We start from the raw sequence: 25,587 nt of genomic DNA on the forward strand, positions 1-25,587 counted from the left end.
TTGGGAAGGGTACTCTATAAACAGTAGTGTATAGGTAGGGTGTTTTCCGGTTTTCAGTTTTTTTTTTTGCATGGTTTTCTTGGTGTTGAATATCGTTTTGGATACTCCTACGTACGTATCGATGTCAAAATATGGCAGAATGAATGGAAAGCATTGCCAAAATAAGGAGGGGTATTGTACATACAGTAGTGTGTAGGTACGGTGTTTTTTGGTTTTCAGTGGTTTTTCTGCATGGCTTTCTTGGTGCTTAGCATTACTTTGGATGTTCCTGAGTGTTTTGATGTCTAAATATGCCTGAATGACCAGAAAACACTGCCAAATTAAGCATAGGTACTGTACAAATGGGTTAGGTATAGGTTGGGTATAGGAAGGGTCTGGGTATACAGTAGTACGGGAATAGCGTTCATAATCCGAATGTCACCACTACCCGGAGCATTTGGTTCTATATGTCCGGATAAATGAGCGACAACTGTACTGTAATACAGTTGTCACAATAACCAGCCCAATGCAATATCTGGTGCTGCTGGCTCAGCTCTGTTAAAGCAGTATCTGGTGAAATTTTGCAATATCGGCACTGAAATAGGATGTAACCAGCAGTTCTATGTAATAAACGGCATCTCAAAAATGGTAGCCAACTGGCTCTGTACTACTGTATTGTACCGTTACTTTATTGTACTTTATGCTTAACTTTGATCTTTTATTCACAGGAAAGTTTTTAGGATAGAGGGTCAAGACGGATGGTAATGCAATATATGGCTCGATGCCAAATATTGCTCAGATGGGGGGTACTATGCAATATTAGGCATTTCACGTTCTTTGGCGTAGAGCTTGGCTAAATTATACCGAATAATTGAGAGTTTACCGTACACAGCAAAGTAGTACAGAGCCAAGCCAAACAGTACTGATAGTGTAATACAGTGTACTTTTGATGAAAGAACAAAGCAACGAAAACACTTACTCCTGAACATAAAAGGAAATGATAAGGAAGAAACTCCAACTGCAGCACTCTATCCATATGCTTGATACAGTGGAGTTCAATGCCCTGGTTGTCATATATATATACCCACTTCTGCTGTGCTGCTGCCAGCATTTGTTCTGTATGCAGCCAGCAGACATCATGAATAGATTCCATGACATTAATCTCACAGTGGAGTTTTTTTGTGACCCAATCAATTGCAGCCAGATGACCCTTGTATCCTCCCAGCAGAAGGTGGCGGCCATTACGGGTAAACTGCATCCTGTTACGAAGAAAATATAAAAATAAATTTATATTTATTATGATTCATTCACTCATCATCCAATCCTGTGTTGCCCCATGAGGAACGTAGGAGCCCAGGGCTAGGCAAGTCGGTCCTGACATTTAAGACGCGAATGACCAGCATCACTCATCACTGAGTGGCATCACATAAAAAATAAACCCCAACCACCCCCTCAGATATAAACCTGCCTAGGATCAAACTGGTTGGAGCGCCTTAATTACCCATTGAACCACCAGGATCAATAATATGGTTATATGCTTACCACCCAGCAGCACAGTAAATGGTTTCCTGGTGTACAGGAAACCACTTGGTATGTCATTCAGTCCAGAGTCACCCATAGACAGAAGGAAGAAGAAAGAATGAAGGAAGAAAGGAAAGGGCAGTCACCCAAGAGAAGCACTACACCAGGTGTGTGGATGGTGTGTGTCCCCACCACTAAATTTATATTTAAAGCCTCATTATTTTGGACTTTAAATCTATCCATTTCCCTATGGTACTGCACTTGGCTACCTTCCCGTAAGGAACAGTCCTCTAACACACACAGGATGATAAAGGGTGGATCTTCATGGTGCGTCTTGATGTACAGTAGTGCTTTAGCTCTGTTCCCCTTTTACAGTTTTTTAGATGCCTGGTGATCTTGTGTGTTACAGCGATCCAACTGGATGCAACCCATAATGATCTACTCCTAAGAGGTCACTAAGGTTTACTGGTAATGTAATGCTACTCAGGGGAAATGCAATTGGCCACTAGCCTTCAGTGTCTATTTGGGCAACCTACCCACAACCTACTATGCTCTTGATGGCACAATAAAGGACTGGACAATACAGAGAGATATACTGGATCTATTTGTCTATCAACTAACCATCCAATCATGTATAATCCTATCAAGGGTACAGTTAACTCATAAACTGGAGCATTATGATTTCTCACTCTTCCTGTGGTACACAAAAAAAAAAAAGTTTGCAAACTTGAGGGGAAAAAAAAAAAAAAAGGATTCTTTTGACATGAAAGTGAACAAGTTGAAGTATGGGTACATAATGTCTAATATAAAGTTAATACAGTATGTTCAACAGTTTGTTTATAAAGAATAAGTTTGTATGTGTCGGACCTGGTCACCTAATGGCAGCTTTCCACACTTCTCAGTCTCTGGCTCGGTATTCAGCCCCTTATTCCAGAGGTCACACTCTATAACATTGTCCCAAGTCTCTTTCAGTTTGCCTCTTGCAACTCCACCCTCAACATTCACATCTCTCACTCTTCTGCACCCAGTTGTCATCCTCCATCTCCCAGTTTAGACATAATGCATGATTTTTGTCTGATATAAAAGAAATATATATCTTTTTTTGACAGTTTTTGGCAAGATAAGATGAAATAGCAAATACTAAAGTATAAGAAATATCATTACCAATTTTTAGGTCAATATCCACAGTATTATTTTATTGTCTGGGCAAGTCTTTCAAGATGTGAATGTTGGACAAGGACTACATAAAAAATATGAGTAGAGAGAGGGGCTGAAGTAGATTCAGATTCCTGCACATGGTCAGTTTTAAGTCAGTAGCAACCTATTCGCATCAAAACAAATAACAGTAAACTTAAAAAACTCACCTTCTTGAACATTTGTTTGCCATTTCCACCCACCTAATTTCTTGCCCTACCATGCTTCCCAACACCAAGTTAACTAAGCAAGCTGAGAGTGGCCCTGTGCAATTTGCATAATGGGTGTGGGCAAATAAAACCTTGATATAACGGACTTAAACAGACCAGAATTCGTTTTTATCGGAATCGAGGAGCTACCGGATTAAATTTCTATACAGTATATCGGAAAAAGTCCAATACAGCCAGAAGCAGTCCGGGCATTCCTGACCACTTCAGCTATGTTCACCACAATACGGTAAATAAATGATATGTTTATCAGTGTACAGTACAGTATTATTATATATATTATACCATTTGATTAATGTCTATCTAGCTATCTATAGCCCAAAACCCTAATCCCGCAAAGCGTAGCCGCAGACAAAACGCCTCCAAGTCGCTCTGTCACCCACCATTTGATTGTCCTCCCCCCAACTCTTTCCCTCCTCCCTCATATGCCTCTCAACTCCATCCCTCCACCTCATCCTCGGTCTTCCCCTCCCTCTCCCTCCCTCCACTTCACGTACATACAGCCTCTTAGTCAGTCTTTCATTCTCCATTCTCTCCACATGTCCAAACCACCTCAGTGTATTTCTCCTAATTTTCTCAACCACATCCACATCCATCCCACGACATTCCTTCACTTCTTCATTCGTCAACCTGTCCCTCCATGTCACTCCACATGCTCCTCTCAAGTAACTCATTTCCACTGCTCTCACTCTTGACTTGTTCCCCTCTAGCAAGGGCCATGCCTCGCTTCCATACTTCAGGGTAGGAATCACAATACTATCATGCAGTGACTTCTTATTTTCCATACTCACCTCCCTATTTCTCATCACTGCTTTCAGTGAACCAACAATCTTCCTTCCCTGCTGTACCCTTTCAAGCACTTCATCCCCCAAAGTTCGATCCTTACTCATCACACTACCCAAGTACTTCCATCCTTACTCATCACACTACCCAAGTACTTCCATCCTTACTCATCACACTACCCAAGTACTTGAATGCATTCACATTCTCCATATCCTCACTATCCAACCTCACTGTGCATTCTGTGACTTCATTCCTCTCAAACACCATAACTTTACTCTTTGTTTACATTACTTTCAGATACCTCTTCCTACACACTGTTCCAAATTCATTCACCAATCCTTGCAAGTCCCATTCATCTTCACTCAACAATACTGTATCATCACCAAACAGCAACACTGAAATCTTCCACATCTCACCCTCATTCGTTAGAGCCACCCCCCCATACACTGCCCTACCTTGCACCTCCTTTACAACCCCATCCATGTACTGTATATATTAAACAGACATGGAGACATCACACATCCCTGTTTCAGTCCCACATTTAGATTAAAGAACTCATTCAGCTCACCATCCACTCGCACCATAGCCCTAGCTCCTTCATACATACTCTTCACAGCACTCAACAGTTTCCCCTCCACTCCATATATTCTTAATACCTTCCACATACCTTGACTATCTGTTCTGTCATAAGCTTTCTCCAAGTCCATGAAGGCAGCATACATTTTCTTTCCCTTCTCTAGATACTTCTCCACTAAACATCTTAGAACGAATATCTGATCTACACACCCTTTACCTTTCCTAAATCCCCCTTGTTCTTCTCCAACTAGCTCCTCTTTTATAAGACTATCCCTACCAGTAAGTATTCTACCATAAATTTTTCTACTCACATTAAGAAGGCAAATACCCCTATGGTTACAACATACTTCTCTCTCTCGCCTTTTCCTTTGTATAAAGGAACAATTATACCTGACTTCCAGTCCTCTAGAACCCTTCCCTCTTCCCAAGCCAATCTACACAACTTCCATATCCACTCCACAACAATCTCACCCCCATACTTCAGCATTTCACCACACATTAATTAATTAATTAATTATGTAATATAATGAAGTTATAACACAGTACAGTACTGCAATGGTAATCAAAACAATTTGAAAACCGTTCATGCGATCCGGACTAATGTCTGATATATCGGAAAACGTGGGGGAAGTCCGATGTCACTTTTATCGGAATTTTGAATTTTTCGGAATGGCTTGGGCCCCAATTAGTCCGTTATAGTGAGGTCTTACTGTAATTCAAAAAGTTCATGTACTGGCTTTAATGTATGGGTGCACAAGAGGTGAAGTGGTGTGCAGGGCTGCACAATATTGCAAAATGTTGTGAGCCCTGAATGTGGCATATATCCAGGCCACCCTGTGAATGCTGTTAGGATAGACAATGTGGACTCTAATGGTGATTCCCTGCAGTGCAAGAAAGAATCTTGTAATTTGGATAATATAATTACTATAAGTGGCAAAATTAGTATACTGGGTATTTAGTCCTGATGATATAATACATGCTACATACAAACCTCACCTGCCCCCCACACATAAACAATAAGAGTCACACCTAGTTTGAGCATCTTACATACTAAACCACTAGGCATCTATTTGGTTTACTTGACTAGCACTCATCATAGTAAATGGTTTCCTGGACTATAAGAAATCACTCAACCTGTCACTCAGTGCAGTTACCTAAAAGTAGCTGCAGTACCGCTACATCAAGTGAGTAAATGGTGAGTGCCCCCACCTACCACACAATGTGGTGAAATCACTTCGGTGCAGTTTTGTACTATACAGGAGCATCAGGATGCCAAACAGATGCACATAAGGACAAAGGACACAAGAAAGGACACTTACTTGTATGACCCAAACTCAAGTTTCAGGTCAAAACTTTTGGTTGCTGATGTTATATCAACAGCTCCCCTGATATCTTTCTGTGTGATTTGTGTCGTGGAAGAATCTCCTTCTGCCTCCAACATACCACTGGATTCTGTTGAAAAAATTACCTTAACTAACATGATGCATCATGACAATTTCCACTTTATATTTCACTTAATCATGGCAGTCGTTTCAGAGAGCCTCGGAGGGCCCAATACCTGCCCAGGGCCCCAACCAAATGGGCAGATTCGCATGGCCATGTGGAATGTGAGAGGCATGAATGACGAAAGCAAGAGGGTGGAAGTGGTGAATGTGTTCAAGAGTACGAGATATGCCGTGATGGCATTGTGTGAAATGAAGATGAAAGGACGTGAAGTGGAGGGGTGGTGGGGTGGAAGGGTGTGAATTGTGTAAGATCAGGAATGAATGGACGAGGAAGATGCAAGGAAGGAGTTGCTTTGTTCCTGAATGAGATGTGGCAGAGTGCAATGAGAATGTGTCAGCTTGAGGTGTATGTGTGTCAAGTTCAAGCCTGAGATGGTGAAAGTGGCAGTTATTGTAGTGTATGCACCGTAGGAGGGCAGGAGTGAGAGACAGAAAGACAAGTTTTGGGATGAGCTGGGTGAAGTAGTGGGAGAAATGCCCAGGAGCTATAAAATGATCGTGATGGGGGATACGAATGGAAGAGTAGGCACTGGTTCTGAGGATGACATAATGGGTTGTTATGGAGTACCAGGAGAAAATGATAATGGGAAGCGACTAAAGGATATGTGTCAGAAGAGAAGGTTGTGCATTTGTAACTCATTTTTCAAACACAAAGATGCACATAAATATACATGGTATAAAGGGAACGGGGATCGTGTTGAAAGAAGCCTGATTGATTACATGCTCGTAGAGAAATGATGGGAATGGTTGCTGATACAAGGGCTGTGAGAGGGCACTGTGGAGGTCTGTCAGACCATATGATTGTGGTATGCAAGATCAAGCTGAGAAGTGAGGTGGATCAGGAGTGAGGGGAGCAGTCAGGGAGAAAGACTGAAAGTTGAGAAGCTGAGGATCAAAGAAATGGCAGATGATTACAAGACTAAAGTAGAGGAGGATATAGAATCAGTGAATTGGAATGAAATGGATCTGGACAGCCTGTGGAATGCATATTACAGAATCTCTCTGCAGACAAAGCTACTAGTCCAGATGAAATTCCTTCAATAATTCTTAAAAATTGCTCCTAAGTGTTGGCTCCTGTATTGGCAAAATTTTTCCGCTTATGCATCCGTACCTCAAGTTTTCCATCCTCTTGGAAAGAGGCAAATATCCATCCTGTTCCTAAAAAGGGGGCAACTTCTGATCCATCAAACTACAGACCAATTGCAATAACTTCCATTCTCAGTAAAGTTTTTGAGACACTAATAAACAAACACATACCGTAATCATGCATCTAGAAATCAATAAATTAATCAATGATCGGCAGTATGGATTTAGACAAGAACGTTCAACTGTAGACATTCTTTGCCTTCTTACCCATCAGATTAACAAAAAAAAGACCAACATGGTGATTTCTTCTTATCTTAGTGACAGGAAAATAAGAGTAAAAGTAGATGATGTATATTCGAATTTCCACTCAATTAACACCGGCGTGCCGCAGGGATCAGTTCTGGCGCCAACCCTATTTCTGGTTCATATTAATGATCTCTTATCTGTCACTCACAATCCCATTCACTCATATGCAGATGACTCAACACTACATAGTTCATTCACACTCAGACATCCATTTACAAAGTCTAATATCTCTACCTCTCAACTCAATACAGCCATCTCCATAAATGAAGATCTATCTACAATCAGTGAATGGGGACAAAACAACCTTGTCTCTTTTAATGCTAGTAAAACTAAATATATACAGTTTACCAATAGACAGATATTGCCAGACTCGTACATTACCTTCAGTGCTACTAATATTCCCATCTCCAAAAGTATTGAAATTCTTGGTGTCTCACTTAACAGTGCCCTCAGCTGGACCTCTCATGTCAGATCACTTGCTAAAACCGCCTCAAAGAAACTTGGATTATTGTACAGAGTCCGTAACTTCTTCGCCGATGAGCAGTTAGCTATAATTTATAAGAGTCATGTGCGCTCTCAGCTTGAATATTGCTCACCCTTGTGGAATGGTTGTGGAGAGGTTGCATTAAGGCAACTAGACAAAATTCAGAATAAAGCTGTTAGAATCATTAACAACCCTGCCATTACATATAAACTACCTCCCCTGCAAGTAAGAAGGAATGTTGCCTCCCTTGCATTATTTTACAGATATTTTTTTGGCAAATGCTCAGACGAAGTTGCGTCCATGGTGCCACCTCTCCATGCCTTCCCTCGTGCTACACGGGCATCTGGTAGCGCTCATGACTGGAATGTCACTCAACCATATTGCAGAACTTCTGCCTATCAGAATTCTTTCATTCCCCGAACTGCATCTCTCTGGAACTCGCTTCCCCAGAGTTGTTTTCCTCCAAATTTCAACCTACAACTCTTCAAGTCTAACTGTTACAGATATTTTATGAACAGAGGACACCAGTAATCTGGTGTATGGATTATTTTTTTTTCTCCATTTGTTTTTCCTTCCTCCGTTCTGTTATTAAAAAAAAAAAAAAAAAAAAAAAAAATAGCACTTGATATATCAAAAGCATTTGACAGAGTATGGCACCGGCCTTATTGTCTATGATGTCACACTATGGCCTTGCATCACTGGTTCCTCTAATTTCTTCTTACCTTCGTAACAGAAAAATACGTGTCGTGGTAGACGGTATTTATTCTCAGATTCATTCCATAAATGCTGGCATACCTCAGGGATCAGTTTTGGCGCCAACCCTTTCTCATTCATATAAATGACCTCCTACCTGTCACTCACAACCCAATACACTCTTATGCTGATGACTCGACCCTTCATAGTTCTTTTACATTTAGTACCTCCTTTACACAATTTGAGTGAAAGCAGTGGAAACGAGTTATTTAAGAGGAGCCTGTGGAGTCACATGGAGAGACAGGCTGACGAATGAGGATATAAAGAAGCATTGTGGTGTGGATGTGGATGTGATAGGAAGCGTTATGAGGAACACACTGAGGTGGTTTGGCCATGTGGAGAGGATGGAGGGTGAAAGATTGATGAAGAGAGTGTATGTGAGTGAGGTGGAGGGGGGAAGAGGGAGGGGGAGGCCGAGGATGAGATGGAGGGATGGGGTGGAGAGGTATATGAGAGAGGGGGGTGTGAGTTGGGAGCAGGGCAGTGAAATGGGCGATTTGTTTGTGGCCACCCCAAACGGGATTGTGGCGTCTGGCAATAGATAGATAGATATTATAAATTCCCAAATAAACACAGCAATTTCTCTGAACCAGGACCTTTCTAAAATTAATCAATGGGGACAAACAAATCTGGTCTCATTTAATGTTCAGAAAACTAAATACATTAATTTCTGCAACAGAAAGAATCCCTCAAACTCTCACATAATTTTAAATGATGTCAATATTCCTGTGTATCCACTACAATTGATATCCTAGGTGTTACTCTAAACCCCAACCTAAGCTGGACAGCTTATGTTAAATCCCTGGCTAAAAATGCTTCCAAAAAATTGGGACTTATGTGCAGAGTTCGTGAGTTCTTCACTAACCAGCAGATGGCCACAATACACAAAAGTCATGTGCGTTCTCAGATCGAATACTGTTCACCACTGTGGAGTGGATCTGGAGCGGTTACATTGAGGCAGCTGGACAAAATTCAAAACAAAGCCATTAGATTAATCAATCTGTGGTAGGTGGGGGTGCTCACCATCCACTCACTCAATGTAGTGCTGCTCTCGGGTGTCTGCCCTGTCCTCTACTCCATCCTTCTTTCTTTCGATCTTCTTCTATCTATCTTTCCTTCATTCTTTCCTCGTCCATCTGCCTACGGGTGACTTTACACTCCCTCTTCTGTTTTTCATTCCTCCATTCTTTCCTCTTCCTTCTGCCTATGGATGACTCTACACTGAGTGACAAGCCAAACTGCTTCCTGTACACCAGGAAACTATTTACTACGCTGGGTGGTAACCATATAACCAAATTTTGGTGCCTGGTGGTTTAGTGGGTAATTACTGTGCTCCAATCGGATTGAGCCGGTGAAGGTTTATATCCAAGGGGTGGTTGGGGTTTATTGCTCACATAATGCCACTCAGGGATGAGTGAGGTTGGTCATTCTCATCATAAATGTCAGGACCAACTGCCTAGCCCCAGGCTCCTACGCTCCTCATGGGGCAACGTAGGATTGGATGATGGATGGATGGATGGATGGATAGATTAATCAATAATCCTGCTATCACACAAGACCTTCCTCCAATATCAGTATGTAGAGATGTTGCTTCTTTAGGATTATTTTATAGATATTTTTACCATAAATGTTCTGACGAACTGGCTTCAATCATTCCTCCCCTTCACGTTTTCTCCCCAAATACTCGGGCAGCTGGGAGCGCCCATGAATTCACACTCTCTCCCCCGCAATGCAGAACCTCTGCTTATCAAAATTCATTTATCCCCAGAACTACTACTCTCGGTAATTCACTTCCTGAGAGTTGTTTCCCACAATCATTTAATCCACTTCAACTCAAATCCAGTTGTTAGATATATTTTATGAATGGAGGATGCCTTTAGGCACATGGACTTACTTTTTTTTTCTCCTTTGTTTTTCCTTCCTCCATTCATTATCTATTCATTCATTCATTCATTGCCAGACGCCATGTATCCCAAACGGGGTGGCCAAGGGCTTAGAGTTAATTGTTTTACAGGGAGGGGCACTAATCCTCCACCAACCCCACTTGACACGTAGGGAGAACGTTATGCCAACAGCATCTGGTGTTCCCAGGTGGTCACCCATCCAAGTACTAACCAGACCCAACATTGCTTAAACCGCTTCCCGTCCGATCAGTGAAGTTAAGCAACGTTGGGTCATTATCTATTTAAAAAAAAATATATATATATATATATGGATTGCTTAGTTAGGAAAGCTAAAGCGGTGTGTGGTGTGGCAAGAGTAACAACAAAGGAAAAAGGTACGGCATGGTGGGATAAGGAGGTTAACCCCTAAAACGCGGCTGTGTACGCGCGATCCCCCCGCTGTGGCGGGGTTGTAGCGGGGTCTGAGTACCTGTGGAAAAATATTTGCCAAAAATCATAGATTAACCCTAGAGCATTAAAATTTTTATGGCATATATTACTTACATTCAGCTATCTCCTGAGCCACATGTTGAGCCTTCGTTGACTACCAAAGGACTTGTGAAGACTTGCAAAGTTGGGTAACAAAGTCTTCACTCTCACACCTCCAGAAACCCGGTTTTCTTTCTACCACAGCCTCAATCTGTCACAGTACACTTTATACAACAACGTACAGGTTGTTTGGAATCCGTATTTGTAAATAAGAACTGAAAATAAGGCTAAAATGGACGGAGCGCACGGCCGACATGCAGCGCGGTGGCGATCTTCCCGTCAATATTGTCACATTTGCCTTTCTCGGCAAAAAACACGTATACTCCTTTTTTTTCCATCATAGGACTTCGCAAACGTTTGCCTGTCACTATTATGGCCATAAAAATCAATGTCACTGCTCGTATTGTGGATTGGGACTGAGGAAGACCACCGCAGCGCGAGTTTATTCAGCCTTACGGCAGGCACTTTATTCTCGCTCCTGTCGGCCACTCGCACTTCATTTCTATTGCTCACTTTCACTGTATCTGTTTTTTTTTTTGCCTTATTCATCAGTGTCACTGTCCAGTGTTATAAAAATAATATTTTATACACAAAAAACTTTCACTTTCAGAACATAGATTAGGAAAATATGCTTTCATCTTTTTACACTGGAGTGACTGTCACTCGCAATACTTATATGATTACTATGTACAATTATGTACAACAAAAAACACTGTAACTGTCAGTGCTTTTACAAGTACATACACTAATTTACACTCATCAGGCTGTCACTGTCAGCACGTAAAAGAAAACTAAACAATATTATCACTGTCACTCTCAGTATTTTTCCCAATATTTTTACCCTTATTTTCAAAATCTACTTAGGCTGTGGTAGTCAAAAAAACACGGGTAAGCACAGAGGGGAACTTTGCACTCTTTGCACTGCAAGGAGGTGCGCCTAAAAGTTCTTTCCTGCCTGGTAGTGTGGCTGCACACATGACACCTCCTCAGTGCTTTCCCCCTCTTTGCAGTGGCTGGCAGTGGCTCCAGGCGGTGTCGCTGAAGGTAGGCCATACACTGTAGGCGGTCTGGAGGTGTGTGAGGGTGGCGTTTGGGACCTGTAGAAAGCACCTGGCCGTAACGCTGAAGCAGCTGGTAGACACAAGTCTTGGAGAATCGTCTGAGAGAGTAGTTGGCTGGCTTCCTGTTCTTGATTTTATACAGGATGAAGGCGTTCAACATGCACATGTCAATCAAGTGCAAGAACACCTTCCTGTACCAACGACGATTTTTCCTCAGACAGTCAATATCTCCAATCATCATATCCGACTTGTCCACCAGCCGCATATTGACGTTATAGTCAATGACAGCATCAGGCTTCATCACAGGCTCGCCAGTCCTTCTGTCGACCTTCCCTGTTGCCAGCATTTCACCCTTGTGTACTGTGGTGAGCATGTTCACGACTCTCTTATCATGCCACCTGATCGCGAGCATCTTGTCAGATTTCTTCAGGTGCACGTCTCCCCGCTTTGACTTTTCAGCCTCTGGGAAGACAGGGTAATGTGCCCTTTTACTTCTGACAGTGCCACAGGAGCCGACGCCGTGTTCAGAAAGGTACTTGGCGAGTTTTGGAGCTGTATAGTAATTGTCTGTATACAGGACATGATTCTCGCCAAAGTACTTTTCCAAAAGCACTTTCACCACAGAACCAGAGAATCCAAGGGGGTTAGTCTTATCCAAATCAACATTGCTGGCGGTGTAGATGACGAAGTTAAGGATGAACCCCGTCTTGCAGTCGCACAGCACGAAAAACTTGATTCCAAAGCGGTGGCGTTTGCTTGGAATGTACTGGACGAACCGAAGACGGCCCCTGAACAATACCAAAGACTTGTCAATCACGACTTTCTTGAACGGGCGCAAGAACCTCGTAAACTTATCTTTGATCATATTCAGGATTCCCCTCACTTTCCATAATGGGTCAGTTTGGGAAGGCTCATCATTATTCGCGAAGTGAAGATAAGTCATCAGCTGCCTAAAACGATCGCGGCTCATGTATTTATTGAATATGGGTGTTGGGCACAGCTCGTCGGAAACCCAGTACTCTTCCAACTTATGCTTCCAGTTGTGCGGCATAAGCAACATCAATCCAATAAATACAAAAAGCTTGCGGATCATCAGAGGCACCCATGATGCCATCCGCGACGTGGATGGCGTCGCAGCCTCACCTTCTCCTTCGCGAACTGGCGCACATTGCCCCTCGTACCTGTTTGTCTCGGTACAGATGTGCTCCATAACCTCGTCGTCAAGGAAGGCCAACAGGTAGTCAACGCATTCACCATCGTCGTCCACAGGGAAGTCAGCCTGAAGTCCACACTCACTTTCGTCAAAGGGCAGATCTTCAGGCACAAAATCTGATCCCTCTGACCACACGAAAGCATCTAAAGTTCCCTGCCTAGGCTGGGAGGTGCTTGGGGCGGCGCGGGGTGAGGCAGGTCGTGTGGGAGTGGGTGAGGCAGGCTGGGCAATAGTAGGTAAGGGAGAGGCTATCCCAGGCCGTGTTGGTGTTGTGGTGGTGGTGGTGGTGGTGGGAGGGACATTATCGCTTGGGTCAAGGTCACCCGCGGTGGCGTGACTCCTGAGTTGCCTAGTGGGAGTTAGCCTAGGGGACTTAACTTTACTTACACGAACACTAGGCCTACGATAACCTCTCATACGTAAAATTGCTCGTCTACTTCCCTTTCTCGGTGGTGATGGAGACTCCGATGACTCAGGAGACAGGACAGCAGACGAGGAGGACGAGAGAACAGGGCTGGGAGAACGTGGCGGGCTTGCGGTGGTGTGACGTGGCGTAGGGGACAATGGCGGTGCACTGGGGTCTCCGCTCCTCTTCCTTTTTTCCCCCTTTCCATATTCGAGGCCCCTTTTCACCGGGGCCTTCCCTGTTGAGGTGCTGGGCACAGTCACAGTCTCCTCCGGCACAGAAATAATCACTTCAGGGCCTGAATCAGCACTCGATTGTGTCTCGGATTCAGCCAGGCTAGACAAAACACCCACGTCACTGCCATAGTCCATAGAGGCTTTCAACAGTTCTGAGGCTATGGCCGAGTCACTTAGCCCCTTGGTAGTCACTGGTAAAGTTTTGAAGGGCGTTGAGGTAACAAAACCCTTTTTCGGAGGGCTAGAAGGCACGGAACTAGAAGAGCTAGAGCTTGACATGGTGTCACCGTGGCAGATTTGCGTGGACTGACGCTATTCTGGGGCAAACCGCGCGAAAAAATGACAGTGTGACAACTGGGGAAACAAGCGTTTCCCAATAGCAAAAAGTGTTTGCAAGATGACGGCGCAGATTGACACGTATCAGCCGTCCGCGCGTTGCCATATCGCACGACGAGGGAGGGCCGCGCATCGGTGCGTCCGTGGGTAAAAAAAATGAGACTTGGCAACAACCGAGGTCAGTAGTACAAAGGTCAAGTGTGCTAAAAGTAGCTCACGGGTGGCGGGACTGATAGACAATACCAGCTTGAGCCTGCTTGCCCGCGGTTATTCAAAATTAACTCAAATCGCAAACGCGACGACCCGCCGTTCTGCCCTTTGGGCCGACCGTCGCAAATGCGACGATCCGCATTTTAGGGGTTAAGAGAGAGGTGAAGGAAAAGTGGCTAAAGTGGTTACAGAAGAAGGGTTCAGTTGAAATAAGAACTGAATATGCTGAGAGTAAGCACGTAAAAAAAAAAAGAGACTAGTGAAGAGGAAAAAGGAGGTGAATGATGATCTGGGAAGAAAAATGAATGCGAACTACTCTAAAAATAGGAAGTTATTCTGGAAAGAGGTGCGGAAATGTAGAAGTGAAAGCGGAAAGAAATGTGATGGTGTGAAGGATGTAGGTGGTAAATTATTAACCCATGAGGATGAAGTAAGGACCGGATGGAAAGAATATTTTGAAGGCCTGATGAATGGAAATAGAGAGAGCAGAGCAGCTGTAAACTAGACTGGTTTTGGGGGTGTGCAGAGAAGGAATGCAGCGCCAGGAGATGTGACATTCACACTGGTGAAGAGTGCTGTGATGTGGCTGAAAAATGGGAAAGAAGCTGGGGTTGATGAGGTGTATGAAGAGATGCTTAAGTGTAATGGAAAGAGTGGAATGAAGTGCTTGTTGGAGATAAGTAAGAAGGCATGAATCAGTGAAACTGTGCCAGAAGAGTGGAAAAAAGCTGTGATTGTACCCCTGTACAAAAATAAAAGTGGGCGAAGTGAGTGCAAGAATTATCATGACATAAGTTTACTGAGTGTGGTAGGGAAGGTATTTGGATGAATAATTATAAAGTAAGAGAGAGGGGGGTGTGAGTTGGGAGCAGGGCAGTGAAATGGCGGGGGACAGGGCGACTTGGAGGCGATTTGTTGTGGCCACCCCAAACGGGATTGAGGCATCTGGCAATAGATAGATAGATAGAAGACAGATATCAGAAGTCCTAGTGAGTGATGAACTGGGTGGCTTCAGGAGTGGCAGAGGATGTGTGGATCAAATATTTGCAGTGAGACAGATAGCAGAGAAGGCTTACAAGAAGGACCATAAGGTGTTTATGGCATTCATGGATCTGGAAAAAAGCATATGATAAAGTGGGCTGAAATGGATTGTGGAAAGTTTTGTGCATGTTGGGTGTAGATGGTAAGCTGCTAGGTGCAGTCAAGAGTTTTTATGATGGTAGTGAAGCATGCGTAAGGGTTGATGGGCATCTAAGTGAATGGTTCACGATCAGTGTGGCAGGCGACAAGGTTGTGTGATGTACCCATGGTTGTTCAATATATATATGGATAGGGTGATGAGAGAAGTAAGAACATGAGTAATGGAGAGAGGGATGGCATTGGTAATGAATGGTGATGGATGGAATATCTCAAATTTGTTGTATGCAGATGACGCAGTACTGCTTGCAAGTACTAGACAAGAACTTGGTAGCCTAGTGATGAGTTTTGCTGATGATCTGTGAGCATCGTGCCTTGAGAGTAAATGTAGAAAAGAGTAAAGTGATGGTTACTGAGAGAGCAGGTGACGCCCAGTGCAATGTTACAGTGAATGGAGAGAGACTGGAATTGGTGAGAGAGTTCAAATACCGGGGTACAGTGATAGAAAATAGAGGAAAATGTGCAAAAGAAGTTGAAAGCAGAGTGACACAAGGAAGAAAAGTACCTGGTGCAATGAAGGCCTTGATAAGAATCAGTGGTTTGAGTGTTGCTGCTGCACAAGGCTTACATGAAGGAGTGTTAGTGCCAACTTTAACATATGGATGTGAGACTATGATGTGGCATGAAAACGAAAAGTCAAGAATAAGAGCAGTGGAGATGGGACTGCTGAGGAATGTATGTGGAGTACAGAGGGTGGATAGGATACAAAATAATGTGATTCGTGGAAGATGTGGAGTGAGATAGTCGGTGGACACCAGATTCGAAGAGAGTGTACTGAGATGGTATGGTCATGTGGTGAGAATGGATAACAACAGAGTGATGAAAAAGGTATATCTGAGTGAATCTGAAGGAGGGAGGAGGTGAGATAGGCCAAGGAGAAGGTGGAGAGATATGGTGGATGAGCGTGTGAGGAAGATAGGCTTGGAAGTCGGTGAGGATACGGAACTGACAAGAGATCGAGCTGGCTGGATGAATGATTGTGAGGAGAAGTGCATGAACAGGGATTTGGCACCCCTTTTAACATGGCAGCATCCGGATTGACTCAATCAGATACATTTATGTGAAGCTACAGAACATATTGAATGTTTTTTGCGTGCCAGGATTCCGGGGAATTGAATGATGAGTAAATGGAAGCATGACCCATTGGATTGGGCAAATTTGGGCTGTCTGGACACTGCTACTCCTCACCCTGCCCTAGCGGGGGAGAGGAGGTCTGGGTGATGATGATGATAATGATATACCGTACAGTAATCTCTCCACTATCCAATGTAATAGAGCCAAAGGCATGTCCGGTAAGTTGTCCCGTCCGAAAAGTGGGTCCCTGACTGCCGGACTGGTACTTATGGACCCTAACACAGCCTAACTTTGAAAGCCACCTAAATAACTCCCTACCAGACATGCATAGCGCCTATTTAAACTTATTTAAGACCTTATTCACACCAATAATGGACATAAAGCATGAAATAAATGAAAAGGAACAAGAGAATGAGGAATTAGAAGTGAGTATGGAAAATATTTAGCAGTGTACAGGATACTTACAGCACGTCTGTGGCCGCCTCCTCTAAGGCTCTGGTAGTGGTGAAAATGTTCTTGAAGCACATACAGCAATCCAGTGTTGTGCTACACTTAATTCTTTACAATGTGAGTTATAATTGTTTAACACCGCACATTCTGTTCTTAATTGCACCATGCCAGTTTCAACTGCCACTTTGCACTCCACACTTAATCCTTTTCACTCTAAATTCTAATTTCTTAACACTGCATAGCACTGTAATTTCCCATGTGGTCTAGTGGTGAGTTTATTCACTGTTTATTAAAAAAAACGAGAACGTGCGGCATCCATTCCGATGCACATCTACTCTCGACGGTGGTTAGGCGGTAACTGGGGAGGGGGAAGGAAGGAAGGAAGGGGTGAAGGGGCTGTGCATAAACAACAGCTGTTTGGCGCCACACGGCACCGCGCACCAATTTGAATTTACTGGTGGGAAAAAATTAGGATTTGGGGGGGATTTTTTTCTTTTTTTTGGCCATTTTTGGGTTCCGAAGGTCCAGGCCCACAACGTCCAGTAACTGGGGAGACCAGAAAGTGGGCGTCCAGATAGTACAGGGATTACAGTACTTCACACACAAGTACTACTTCAAATATAATATGAAGACATTATACTCCATAGACACAGATGATACTGGCATTATAAAATATTTTCCAGTACTGCATACTAATTATTATTTTATTACTAAAATGAAGAGTAAAACCATGGTTAATTTATTCTATCTATCTATCTATCTATTGCCAGACGCCTCAATCCCGTTTGGGGTGGCCACAAACAAAACGCCTTCACGTCGCCCTGTCCCCCGTCATTTCACTGCCCTGCTTTCAACTCACACCCCCCTCTCTCATATACCTCTCCTCCCCATCCCTCCATCTCATCCTCGGCCTCCCCCTCCCTCTCCCCCCCTCCACCTCACTCACATACACTCTCTTCGTCAGTCTTTCACCCTCCTTCCTCTCCACATGGCCAAACCACCTCAGTGTGTTCCTCATAACGCTTCCTATCACATCCACATCCACACCACAATGCTCCTTTATATCCTCATTCATCAGCCTGTCTCTCCATGTGACTCCACAGGCTCCTCTAAAATAACTCAATTCCACTGCTCTCACTCTTGACTTGTGTCTTTCCAACAACGTCCAAGCTTCACTTCCATATGTTAGAGTTCAATCAATCAATCATTTCCTGTGGCACCCTCGGGGATGCATAGGGCCTCGATGAACTCACACCACCACATCCTATCTTGTGCTAACTCCTCAAGATCTCCCCAACACTCATCTCCAGCTTCCCGTCTCATTGTCCTCACCCACGTCTCTTTTGGCCTTCCTCTACCTCTCATACCAAGTGCCACCCACCCTGGTGTACCTCGTACTATTCCCTGTCTCCTATACACATGTCCTAGCCACTTCCATCGTGAGAATCTAACATATTCATCGATCGGCTGCACTCCCGTTATTTCTCTAATTCTACTATTTGGTATCCTTTCCCACCACTTAACTCCTAATATTCTTCTAAGTGCTTTATTTTCAAACACCAAGAATTTATTTTCCATAGTCACTGTGCTGTACCAAGACTCGTGTCCATAAATTAAGATACTCTAACCATTACCTTATAAAGTTTGATTTTTGTATGAACAGAAAAATTGTTATTATTCCAAATATTTTTAAGCATTCCCATTGCCTGATTAGCCTTCTTTAACCTTTCCTCGAATTCAAAGTTCAAAGAACCATCCTTGGCTAAATAAGTACCTAAATATTTAAACCTATCAATTTGCTTTACAACCATACCTCCAATTACACATTCCTGCGCATTTTCCATATTCATATTGATTATTTCAGTTTTTCCACAATTAATAACCAAACCCACCTTGCGACCTTCACTCACCAAACAGTCCAACACTCTCTGCATCTCTTCTGGCCCATCACAAATCAAAACTATATCATCTGCATAATCTAAATCCAAAAGTTTCCTGTTCTCTCCCCAAAGTATACCTGCACCGGTTTCTGTTCCAACACGTTTCATAATGTAATCAATGACCAATATAAATAATAAAGGCGATAGAACACCACCTTGAATTACTCCGGACTTGACTTCAAACGAATCACTCAGACAACCATCAACCATCACTTTACAAAATGTGTCCCCATGCATGTTCATAATGACCCTCACAAACTCCTCTGGTATTCCATAATGTCTCATGATCTTCCCCATAGTCTCTCTCGAAACACTATCAAAAGCCTTTTCAAAATCAACAAAACAAAGACTTAACGGTACTCTCATTTCATTAACTTGCTGCATCAAATGCCTAACTATAAAGATATGATCATTGTTAGAGTTGGTATCACAATAGTGTCATGTAGTAACTTTTTCACTTCCATGCTCACTTCCCTGTTTCTTATCACTCCTTTCAAAGAACCAGCAACCTTTCTTCCTTCCTGCTGTACCCTTTCAAGCACTTCACCTTCCAAACCTCCATCCTTACTCATCACACTACCCAAGTACTTAAACGTACTCACATTTTCCAATTCCTCACCATCCAACCTCACTGTACATTCACTGACTTCACCTTTCTCAAAGACCATCACTTTACTCTTCCCTACATTCACCTTTAGATTCCGTTTCCCACACACTCTGCCAAACCCATCCACCAAGCCTTGCAGCTCCCCTTCGTCTACACTCAACAACACAGTATCATCTGCAAACAACAGTACAGGGAGTTTCCAAACACTATCCTCTCTCACCAGGGCCACTCCAACATCCACTACCCTACCTTGTACCTCTTTTCTTACCCCATCTATGTACAGATTGAACAACCATGGAGACATGACACATCCCTGTTTCAACCCAACCTTCAAAGAGAAAAATTCACTTAGTTCACCATCCACACGCACTGCAGCCTTAGCACCATCATACATACTCTTCACAGCATTCAACAACTTCCCATCTACTCCATATATTCTTAATATTTTCCACAATCCTTGTCTATCTACCCTGTCATATGCTTTCTTCAAATCCATGAAAGCCGCATACAACTTCTTTCCCTTCTTTAGAAACTTTTCCACTAGAGATCTAAGAATGAATATCTGATCTACACAACCTCTTCCCTTCCTAAAGCCTCCCTGTTCTTCTCCAACTAATTCCTCTGTTCTTTCCCTAACTCTGTCAATAAGTATCCTATCTATCTATCTATATACCTAGGCTGCTTCCCCCATGGAAAGGGAGGTAGCTGAGACAGGACGACACACTCCCCATTTACTCATCCATTCAAACACAGTCATTCGCATCTTAGCTCCAAAGGGGAGAAGGGACAGATCCTCACTGCACCACACCACCCATGGGTCAACTGCTCAGTGCAATCAGTGACATCCGCAGCAGGGCCCGACAGCAGAGCTGGTTTACCCCTGCCACATCATAATAGACCCATCCCCTTACCCGCACCTGACCTGACTAGCTAATCAGACCAAATGAGGGAGAATATCCCCTCAGGGCTGCGTCATCATTTATTCATTCACAATTTCTCTCCATTTATTTCTGTCACGCACAGCCACTCTTCCTTGCTCAACAGACATCCCTCTCGCATCCAGCGCTCTCTTCACACTGTCCATCCATCCTATTCGTGGTCTCCCTCTCAGCCTTACACCTCTCACATCAGATCTAGTTATCTTTTTCGCCAATCGCTCATTATCCATTCTCTCCATATGCCCAAACCATCGCAACACCCTCTGCTCAACTCTACCAGCCATCTCCCGAACAACTCCAGTTCTCCTTCGCACTTCATCATTTCACACTTGATCCATACGCATCACCCCACACATGCTCCTCAGACACCTCATCTCCATTACATTCAAACTTTTCCTTTCAGTTACACCCATATTCCATGTTTCAGCCCCATATAACGCAGTTGGTACCACAACACCCTCATACAGCTTCTCTTTACATCCATTCTAAGTGAACGACATCTAAACACTTTTTTCATTCCTCCCAGCACCTTTCCTACTTCATTTATTCTAAACTTCACTTCTGCATCTATTCTTCCATCCATAGCAACATGCGACCCTAAATATTTAAAACACTCCACCTCCCCAAGCAACTCACCATTCAAAACTATATTCATCCCCCTACCATCTACCAACCTCGTACACTTCATCACTTTACTCTTATTTTCATTTACTTTCAATTTCCTCCTTTCACACACCCTTCCAAACTCCTCTACCAACTGTCTCAATCTCTCCTCTGAATCAGCCACCAGTGCAGTATCATCTGCAAACAGCAGCTGCTTAAGATTCCACTCTCGACCATCGACATTAAACAGACTCAGACCTCCACCTAAAACACTTGCATTCACCTCTCTTACAACACCATCCATATAAATATTAAACAACCAAGGCGACATCACACATCCCTGTCGCAGCCCCACTCTCACAGGAAACCAATCATTCACAGCACTTCCCACTCTTACACATGCTCTGCTATTTAGATAAAAACTTTTCACCCCTTTTAGTAACCTACCATCAAGTCCATACAATCTTAAAACAGTCCACAAAGCCTCCCTATCAATTCTGTCATACGCTTTCTCTAAATCCATGAATGCCCAAAACACATCCTTGCCTTTCGCTAAATACTTTTCACACACTTGTCTCACAGCAAACACCTGATCCATGCATCCCCTCCCTTTCCTAAAGCCAAACTGCTCATCACCAATTACTCCCTCTGTACCCTCTCTAACTCTCATAATTAACACTCTACCATACACCTTACCTACAACTCAACAGACTTATACCCCTAAAGCTAGTACATTCATACTTATCACCCTTGCCTTTATACAACGGGACCACACAAGCACTTGCCCAGTCAACTGGCACCATACCTTTCACAAAGCACACATTCAACAATCTTACTAACCAGTCAACAATAGTCACTCCACCACCCTTCAGGCATTCAACAGCACACCCATCCATACCTGCAGCTTTCCCTGTTTTCATCTCCTTTACTGCCTTCTCCACTTCCTCCTTCGTGATCAAAGAATCATTCAACTCTCCCAACATATTTATTCCTTGCACCCTTCCATCTGCCACAATCTCAGCCACCCTTTCTTCCTCTACATTTAACAATCTTTCAAAATACTCTGCCCATCTCTTTCTTACTGCATCAATCTCAATTAACATCCTTCCATCCTCTGCTTTTATTCGCTCTTCCTTCCCCGACTCTCCCTTTCGCACCCTTTTCACCTCCTTCCAAAACATTTTCTTATTCTGTTGAAAATTCTCAGTCAGCCGCCTACCCCACCTCTCATCTGCTGCCACTTTAGCATAACGCACAGCTCTTCTCGCCCTATTCCTCCTTTTCTTATACCCCTCATATGAAACCTCATCCTTCCTCTGCAGCCACACTTCATATGCATGTCTCTTCTCTGCCACAGCCATACTTACTTCCTCGCACCACCATTCACTTCCTTTTCTTACACCACCACCCACACGTCTCACACCACACACCTCTTCTGCATGCTCCACCACAGCACTCTTAAACAACTGCCATTCCTCCTCCACACTGCCATTTTCCTGATCTTTCACTGTGTTCCACTCATCTTTCAATTTCTCCTGATACTCTATCATTTTCTCTCTTTTATCCAACTCACTCACTTTCAAAACCTCCCTGCCACACCTAACCCTCCTAGCTCTCACGCATCTCATACCTACTCTTAACTTTCCCTCCACCAGGTAGTGGTCAGACATACCTCCACCCTCCCCTCTCAGAACTCTCACATCCAACAATCTTCCTATTACATTCCTAGACAAAACCACATAGTCCATCAAAGCTCTATCAACAATCCTTCCACCCTCCTGTCTCACTCATGTATACTTATAAATATCTTTCTTCTCAAACAGCGTATTTCCAATCACCATCTCTCACTCAACAAACATCCCTATCATTCGTCCCCCATTTTCATTTCTTCCAGGCACACCATGCATACCAACTACGCCTTCAACTGCTACATTTCCCACTCTAGCATTCAGATCTCCCATCATTACCACATTCACATTCGCTCCAAAACTCTGCAGACACTCATCAACATCATTCCAGAAAGACTCACTCTCTTCTTCATCCCTTTCACTACCAGGCCCATATGCACTCACAAACACCCACAACTCCCATTCAAATTTCGCTTTCACCCACATCAGTCTCAATGACACCTCCTTCCATTCAATCACACACTGCTGTACTTCCGGACTCACTAACAAGGCCACACCTTCTCTTACCCTTCTTCTATCAACACCAGACAATCTTCCAGTCACACTTCCAAACATAGACTCACCCTTCCCTTTCATTTTCGTTTCACTCAAAGCTAACACATACAACTTTCTTCTCACAAACATTCTCCCAATCTCCTCCCTTTAAGCCTCAATCGTACTACATCCACACACATTCATAGACCCAGTCTTCAGGGTACGGGGATAAGTATCCTACCATACACTTTTCCTATTACACTAAGAAGACAAATGCCCCTATGATTACCACACACTTCTTTTTCCCCTTTCCCTTTGTACAAGGGAATAATTATACCTGAATTCCAATCCTCCGGGACTCTACCTTCCTCCCAGGCCAATCTGCACATCTCCACATCCATTCTACTACAATCTCTCCCCCATGCTTCAGCATTTCACCACACACTCCATCAATTCCTGGGGCTTTCCCCAATTTAACTTTCTTCAATGCTTCCACAACTTCTATCCTACTGATTTCTTCCTGTCTTCTTACCTCCCTTATTTACTATTCTTACTAATATGACTTTTAAACAATAAAAAATGAAGAACTGGTAAGAAAAAAATCTGATGCTACATCACTATTGTGCCTCAGGCTTCAAGATATAGCACGTCCTTGTACTGCACTAAATGATGTGGAGCTCACTCTGGTGATCCTGTTAACTAGGTGGAGAGGTGCAAATGTAGTGCCCACCCAGGAACCAAATTTCCACACTTGCCTCTGTGCCTCAATGTGGTGAAGTGCTGTCTGCCACAAGGAAACATCAGTTCACTATGTGAAATGGCTCTGCAGGGGCATCTACTCGTCTGTGGTTGGTGAGTCTGCTTGACCAGACTCAACAACAACACAGATCTGCAGTTAATAATACATCCGGGACACAGTGGGGGGTCAACAGTTTGTACAACCTTGAGTACATAGTATTTATGAATAAATCACAGTCTGACATTAAAAAATGGGCCAATAACATGGTGTTTACACCAAGAAACTCATGTATATGATACTGCTGTTATGGTGGGCATCTCTTCCGATTCCCCCTCCCCCTTCTGATAACATTTCTGACATTAGTGAAGGAGTTAATGAAGCTTAAGCATCCAGAAAGTGCACCACCCTGCAAAAGAAAGTACTTGGAAAACAAGAAAAATTCTAGTTTACTCACTGGAATGGAATTTTCTATACCTATATTTTTTATTCTGTCTTAAGAGAAAGTGTTCTTGTTTTTATGCACTTTCAATGCAAGGTGGAGGAACTGCTAAGTGCCTAGACATCATAGAGCCCTTCACTAATGTCGGCAATGTTGTCAAGTGGGCTTAAAAAAAAAAAGAAAAAAAAAATGGGATGTGCATTCCATAAGAGCAATAACACATTTAAAATTTGTCGTCCAGTGTGATGTTACAGTGAATGGAGAAAGACTAGAACTGGTCAGAGAGTTCAAATACCTGGGTACAGTGGTAGAAAATGGAGGAAAATGTGCAAAAGAAGTGGAAAGTAGAGTGACACAAGGAAAGAAAGTAGCTGGTGCAATGAAGGCCTTGATAAAAAACAGAGGCTTGAGTGTTGCAGCTGTGTGAGACTTACATGAAGGAATGTTAGTGCCAACTTTAGTACAGTAATCTCTGTAATATCCGGATGCCCAATTTCCAGACATCCCCACTTACCGGACATTTTCGCCCCAGGATCCAATATTCCCAAAATGGGCCAAAAATCGCAATTTTTTTTTTTTTAATCCGACTTTTTTCCTTCCCATAATTTGAAATTGCCACACGGTGCCGAACAGCTGTTACACCATGGACCCTTCACCCCTTCCTTCCTCCCCCCTCCTCCTCCTCCCCTGTCAGGGTTGCCATTTGATATTTTTCATTACCAAATGTGGGCCAATTTGGTAATGACAAATTCGTTTGGTAATGAATCAGAATAATACAATACCAAATGGATTTTTCACATGTATGAGGATACACAGGATGGAGATGGTGGATTGTTTGCTCTCTGATTAATTTGGTAGCCTATATAGCGTGATAATAATCAACATGCTGTTAATTATAAGAAAAGTGATTACATGTATTTCCACTTGTGTACAGTATATAATTAGTGAAGAATAGATGCTAGCTTTACGAATTTGGTAATGAAAAGTTAAATTTGGTAATGAAAATTGAGGAGTTTGGTTATGTGGCTGTTGCGATCTGGCAACTCTGTTACCCCATCATCAACAGTCACAGCCTAACTCCGATCAAGAGCAGATGTTTATTGCAATGCAAGCTACATGTGCTCATTTTT

The 25,587-nt window shown here is 43.2% G+C and overlaps 1 protein-coding gene across 1 annotated transcript in view; it reads right to left on the reverse strand.

Annotated features, from left to right (window-relative positions):
• The window catches only part of LOC145399064 (WD repeat-containing protein 46), a 76,899-nt gene that overhangs the window by 27,695 nt on the left and 23,617 nt on the right, over positions 1-25,587 (reverse strand). Inside the window, exons 4-5 of the mRNA XM_080271811.1 lie at positions 5,600-5,732; positions 959-1,238 (exon numbers count right to left, since the gene is read on the reverse strand). Coding sequence (XP_080127937.1) covers positions 959-1,238; positions 5,600-5,732 — 413 coding nt within the window. The remainder of the gene's footprint in view (positions 1-958; positions 1,239-5,599; positions 5,733-25,587) is intronic.

The sequence above is a fragment of the Coenobita brevimanus genome, chromosome 47 (genome assembly GCF_032717465.1).
Source record: "Coenobita brevimanus isolate Jiangsu-jjx chromosome 47, ASM3271746v2, whole genome shotgun sequence".
NCBI classification, from domain to species: domain Eukaryota; kingdom Metazoa; phylum Arthropoda; class Malacostraca; order Decapoda; family Coenobitidae; genus Coenobita; species Coenobita brevimanus.